The sequence below is a fragment of the Mya arenaria genome, chromosome 6 (genome assembly GCF_026914265.1).
Source record: "Mya arenaria isolate MELC-2E11 chromosome 6, ASM2691426v1".
Classification (NCBI taxonomy): Eukaryota; Metazoa; Mollusca; class Bivalvia; order Myida; family Myidae; genus Mya; species Mya arenaria.
The window spans coordinates 78,679,825-78,686,638 of NC_069127.1; the positions used below are offsets into that span (position 1 = coordinate 78,679,825).

At 32.2% G+C, this 6,814-nt stretch overlaps 1 protein-coding gene across 4 annotated transcripts in view; it reads left to right on the forward strand.

The window, feature by feature from the left end:
• The window catches only part of LOC128238353 (tyrosine-protein phosphatase 10D-like), a 33,139-nt gene extending 29,101 nt beyond the window's left edge, over positions 1-4,038 (forward strand). For all 4 annotated transcript variants that reach the window (XM_052954186.1, XM_052954190.1, XM_052954188.1 and 1 more), the window contains 2 exons: positions 1,006-1,023; positions 2,452-4,038. In XM_052954186.1, the coding sequence (XP_052810146.1) occupies positions 1,006-1,023; positions 2,452-2,474 (41 nt within the window). In that variant the 3' untranslated portion in view covers positions 2,475-4,038. The remainder of the gene's footprint in view (positions 1-1,005; positions 1,024-2,451) is intronic.
• Positions 4,039-6,814: the final 2,776 nt, after the last annotated feature.

The following is a 6,814-nucleotide window of genomic DNA, read 5'->3' on the forward strand; positions in this document are numbered from 1 at the left end:
ACAATGGTGTTAAAGGAAAATTACAACGCTGTGGATCAATTCCATCGTTAATCCAATATTTTTATTACTAGGTTCTAACATGCTCGTACAACGTTAGATTATACAAATTTATTAAGCTCGGCTCTAAAGACAGATGAACGTTGATATCAATCACTCTGATCCGTTTCCTAGGTAAATCTGTACTTATCTTTTTTGAGGATCCATAAGAAAGTACTCATGGTTTGAAATCGAACCCACATCCTCTTTGGTGAGAGGCGGACCCATTTACCATTCTTATTGTCTTCGAAGGACATATAGATACGACTTTCAAAAACTTAAATAGTTTCTTAGAAATACATCTATAAGCTATTTCATTTTTTTACGTCCAGCATTAACGAATCCTTTAAAATAGTACAAATTATACAGAATGTTACAAACGGCAAAAAGGTTTCTTTCATTTACCGACCAACTGGTAAATCAAGTATAGGAGGCGAACGATTTTGGGTTATACAATCCTGCGTCTAATATGAAAGTGGTATGTTTGCATAGGGTAGGAGCCGATCTGACGTATATCCGGGAGATTACTTCTATTATCAAATGTTGTAAACTTTATCTATTTATTTTTTTTATTTAGACTCAAATTTACGCGTAGTCAATGGTTTGTTGAACGGGTTTTGAAAATGGTAATACAACAATGTATGAACAAAAAGGACAACATTTAACTATACAAATATCGGGTAAACATATGTTTTTTTCCGTCACCGCAATATTTTAGTGCCGATTACTTTACATTATGTGTGCCTGTGCCATTCCGCTCATATTACAAAAGGTCATGGAAAAATATGTTGTATTTTTAATGCGGTGAGTTAATTTATTTCATTAATACCGTTTACTTTCCAGTATAAGGCTGTTCGAATATTATTTATAGTTCCTTATATTAAAGAATATCTGCAAAGAAACGTCTTTAAAAAATGCTAGACTGTGATATTTTAAACATAGTCAGTGAAATCGTACGAATATTTTCAGATAAGAAACCTGACGCAAGTAAGCATACTTTTTACTTGCATGGACATGACATTTGGTATCTGATGTACACATACTATTGGCCGTTATGTTAAATTATGATTCTTGCTGGCCAAATAATCATAAAGGGTAAAGAAACAGATTACCTTTCTCTAAAGTAAATGACAGAAAATTCACTAGACTTATTTATTTCAACTAAACTCGAAAGGGAAATGACCGATTTTTCTATCTTTCAAGGTCAAGGCCGTGTGTTAAGAATGTGTTTGCTATATAAGTGTAATATTTACATCTTCTTCCTTTACAATGTAAGCCCTTTCATATGATACCAAATGTTGGGTCACTAGGCGACACATCTTCACATTATTGTACGCCGGATATCTGTACCTGCATGGGATTGAATAACCACATAATGTAATAAATGAAAAACTTGTAAATATTGTTATACTGGTCGACTGATATGCATTGTAAAACTATTTTAAACTTGTATCATGTTCCATCAACTGTTAATTTATCATCTATACTACTATGAGCCCTTATGCATTAATGTATAGGACTTTTAAAACTTTAATTTCTATTGTGAATTTATTTGCATTTACAATAGTCTATTGTTCGAAAATAGCTCCTATAGAGGCCATTCTATTAACGATCTTATCAACGATTGTATCGTATCGTACAACCGATTTTTCATTCAATGCTTTCCGGTGGTTTACAGAGATTTATCAATGAAATTAATTGATATTTCACAGTTTCAAACAGGGAAAATATCACTTTATGATATTTTTCGTTATTTCGAAAGTTAAGCCCCTCTCAGTTCCAAATCAAACGTCAGCAAGCACAGGGCCGGGACACAATTTCAACAACGTCATTTCCAAATTGATGTTACGTGCGCATACAACTAGCGCGTTTTTTCGGAAAACAAATGTAATTAAATGACATTTAATTCCATTTTTACGCATATAATAAAAAAGAAAAAAAATGTCTGTTTCAGTGAAAGAAAGCAATATAATTCACCTCGTGAACTCCAAAAGTTAATATTTCGCTCATGGCTACGGCAATCGTGAAACATAAATTGTGGTGCTAACTCGGTGAAATATATTACGATCGTGCACTGAAACAAGTTAGAATCCTCTATATAATACCTGGGATTAAGTTTGACCCCAGATAACTTTCAAGCAATTTATGGAAAATACTTTATGACGGATCAGTAATTTATTAAAGGGATGCATGAAATACTGCAAGTGATGAATACTCGTTCCTTTTATGACTTTATTTTTTGCAAAATGAGGATTTGTGATGATTGTTTTTTTCGTTATAAGAACATTGCATTATCTATATTGTGTCATAGTTTTAGAAAACATTGTAAATAATATACTGATATACCGTGGTTGAGTAATGTCATCGGTAAAAATATAAATAAATAAATAAATATTCATAAAAACGTATTTTCAGATCGGCAAAGAACAGCGCTTTGAGTGGCAATTGACGCAAATCTGAGAACACTACAATGATACAGTACATGTATAAGCTGTTCTAAGACTGTTTTAATTCAAAGGAAATATGTTTTTTTATTTAGTGTGTTTGCGTGTGCGTGTGTGTGCGCGTGGGTGCGTGTGTGGCTTATTAAAATACAGTGTTCATGGATGATCAGGGGTTTATTGTATATTGATCATATTATATTACAATGCAAACCAATATGATATGTTAGGTGTTGTTATTGATAAACATATATGATGACATATATGACATCAGTGTTCATATTGGAACTTGTGTTAGGTTTATTGATAAACACCAACTGGTTGAGGGCATAAATCCAAACACTTAATGAGGTTTTTACTATCATCTTAGATATTTTTTGTTGTACAGGCTCACAAATTTATCATTTGTATGTCGAAAGTCGTTCGTTTCATGGAGAAAAAATGACCCTTCAATGTATGCTATAAAGGACACAAACCCCGAACACATAAAAAGTGTTGTTGTTGTTTTTAAATTTTACACCTCTATAAAATACTATGGCTAAAATTTGACAAAAGCATACAGAAACAGATAAGTGTTTGATAAGTTTTACCTTTAACGTTTTTTTCTTTATTCAGGTGTTGGGATAAGAGTGAGGTTTGTGAACGTAAACTGGTTTAAATCCCCAGTAAATTTACATTTTACTGACCGTTCTAAGGCGGTACCTAACAATCCTTGATAAATATACCTAGTTGTTTATATATAGTATATATGCTCTGTGCTGTTTGTGAAATTTGTGGTTCCATGTTTCTTGTTTGTGATTTTTTGTTTGTGTGTTCTATGTCTTTGGCGTTTACCCAGTGCCATTAATATTTAAACTTTTGGCTACTGAGCTTGTTTCTGTAGCTTTTCACATCAGTATTGAACTGAAATGCAAACCATAAACATAAAAAACTTGATTGGCAATAACCTGCCAAAAGTCAACGTCGCGAGAACTTCCACTTCCAATGTCTACTGAAAACTGACCGACAAGCCCTTCAATAAGTGTTTTTTTTTTTATTGCATGACATTAACATTGTGAAATATTAAACTATATAATCACCATATATAACAATAGACGAAAGAGAAACAGTGTACATGTACCTCTAATGTTCTAGAGTGTCTCCTCTTATTGCTAAGTAAATGTAGAATGTTTGTAGAACACATATTTGTTTCGTTACATAAGTAACTACCGGGTAAATTTGAAATTCATTCATTTGTGATTCTTCAATAAGATAAAAGTTGTAAAGCATGGCTAATTATGTTATTTCTGATCTAACTTTTTATTTTAATGCAAATAATAAAATACTTGCTATATTATCTTATTGAGCAAAGTAAAAGAATATGAAATAATCCAAAACAATTTATTAAATCTTTCACACATAAGAAACTTGTTAACTATTGATGAACGGTCAAATAGCATTATTTATTGACTGTTGATTTCAATGGATAACTAATAAAGTTGTTATTGAGTTGCTAACGTAATATTATTACTATGAGTTCCATTTTGTATAAATGATAACATCTTCAAAGTAATAAATGTTATAATCATATGCGTTTTCTTTTCCATATATACAAATACAAACGTAAGTATAGAGCAACTGAAGCATACTTGTATTTCTTCTGTTAAATTAACCGCAATAGATATGTGGCTGAAAATTTTTACTTTAATTTGCTGCAATAAATTTCACAGTATGGACGTCGAAGAATACACAAGCATTTTGTGGAATATATACACTGGCAAAATATTGTCCAGCAAAAGCCCTCGAAATCAGATCAGAGCATTTAAGAAATGTTCAAATGATGACTTGGTTTAACTATACCTAATTGCAAAATTATAACAAGTGCTTTGAAACTCATTACAAAACACCCGTTAGCCATTTTAAAGGGACTGTGTCACAGATTGGCACCAAAAAGAGTTTATTTCTGTAACGAATCTCAGGACAATTATCTAATAGAATGGGTTACGCTTTGATATCATAATTGTAAAAAAGTACCAGCTTTTATTTTAACGCTCGTCCTGCGGTAGAGATACACGTTGAAAATCAACAAATCTCAAGGCTGACCAAAAGAATGCAGCATGTGTGTGACTTGGCTTTCCCTATAGTCTCAAATGAATTTTGACACTTAACAAAAACATAAAACTGAAAATTCAATGATAAACACCAAGTGAGGATCGCTAACATATTACTTTAGAATGGCGGAGGCAATGAGGCTGGCGATGTCTATATGTGATGAAGTTGTGAGGAAGACACACTTGTTGTTCTGTTTAAGGTCTAACAACCACTGTTTCACACCTTCGTTACTCGGCTCGAGATGGTTTAATTTCTAATATCGACGTTTTATAAATCAAGTGAAATAACTCCTAAACTACAGTACGATTTCACCCATTGTCGAACTTATATTTAAGTCATATATTTTCGCTCTAAAATTATAAAAATTTGGTAAATACAGGAATATGCTACTTTGTAAACAATAATAAATATGGCATTCCTTTTGATTTGATAAATCAAGTTCAGAAATTCTTGACCTTATTGTCAGATTTGGCCAAGAGATGTTATGGTCTTACATTTTGTATTACATACGAATTGCCTTAAATAAATCAAAGGCAATTGTACTTGAACAACTTATTCGATTCGGAGCATAATCAAGTGTTTTTCTTGTATTGTGTCATGGTTTTAATTTAAAAGCATATTTCTAATAAGATAATAACAACAACTAAATGAAATCAATGGATGAAATTTATGCCGATATAGGGTTTTTAACTTAACGACAATGGTGTTGAAAATTGCAACGCTGTGGATCAATTCCATCGTTAATCCGCTATTTTTATTTCTAGGTTCTTACATGCTCGTACAACGTTAGTTTATACAAATTTATTAAGCTTGGCTCTAAAGACAGATGAACGTTGATATCAATCACTCTGATCCGTTTTCTAGGTAAAACTGTACTGTGTCTTTTTTGAGGATCCATAAGAAAGTACTCATGGTTTAAAATCGAACCCATAACCTCTTTGGTGAGAGGCGGACCCATTTACCATTCTTATTGTCTTCGAAGGACATATAGATACGACTTTCAAAAACTTAAGTAGTTTCTTAGAAATACATCTATAAGCTATTTCATTGTTTTACGTCCAGCATTAAAGAATCCTTTTAACCTTTTAAATAGTACATATTGTACAGAACGTTGCAAACGACAGACAGGTTTCTTTTATTAACCGACCAATTGGAAAATCAAATATAGGTGGCGAACGATTTTTTGGCGATACAATCCTGCGTCTAATAAGAAAGTGGTTTGTTTGCAGAGGGTAGGAGCCGATCTGACGTGTATCCGGGAGATTTCTCCTATCATCAAATGTTGTAAACTTTATTTTTATTTCATTGTTTTATTCAGACTCAAATTTACGCGTAGTCAATGGTTTGTAGAACGCGTATTGAAAATGGTAGAACAACAATGTATGAACAAAAAGGACAATATTCAACTATACAAATATCGGGTTAACATAACTTTTTCCGTCACCGCAATATTTGAGTGTCGATTACTTTACATAATGTGTGCCTGTGCCTTTCCACTCATATTACAAAAGGTCATGGCCAAATTTTTTTTATTTTTTTTTTTAAAAATGTGGTGAGTTTATTTATTTCATTAATACCGTTTCCTTACCAGTATAAGCCTGTTCGATTTTTTTTATAGTTCCTTTATATTAAAGAATATCTGCAAAGAAATGTTTTTAAAAATGCGAGACTGTGATATTTGAAACTTATTCAGTGAAATCGTACAACTTTTTCAGATAAGAACCTGACGCAAGTAAGCATACTCTTTACTTGCATTGACATGAATTTTAGTATCTGATGTACACAGACTACTGGCCGTTATGTTAAATTATGATGCTTGCTGGCCAAATAATCATAAAGGGTAATGTAACCGATTACCTATCTGTAAAGTAAATTACAGATCATACACTACACTTAGTATAATGTAATGTAGGTAATGTATTTTGTGTTTAAGTTATTTATTTCTACTAAACTCGGAAGGGAAATGACCGATTGTTCTATCTTTCAAGGTCAAGGCCGTGTGTTTAGAATGTGTTTGATATATTTATATCTTCTTCTTTTACAATATAAGCCCTTTCATATGATACCAAGTGTGCGGTCACTAGGCGACACAACTTCTCATTATAGAACATCGGCAACCTGTACCTGCATGGAATCGACCCTTAATGTTATAAATTAAAAACTTGGAAATATTGTTATACTGGTCGACTGATATGCATTGTAAAATTATTTTAAACTCGTACATTGTTCCCTCAACTGTTAATTTA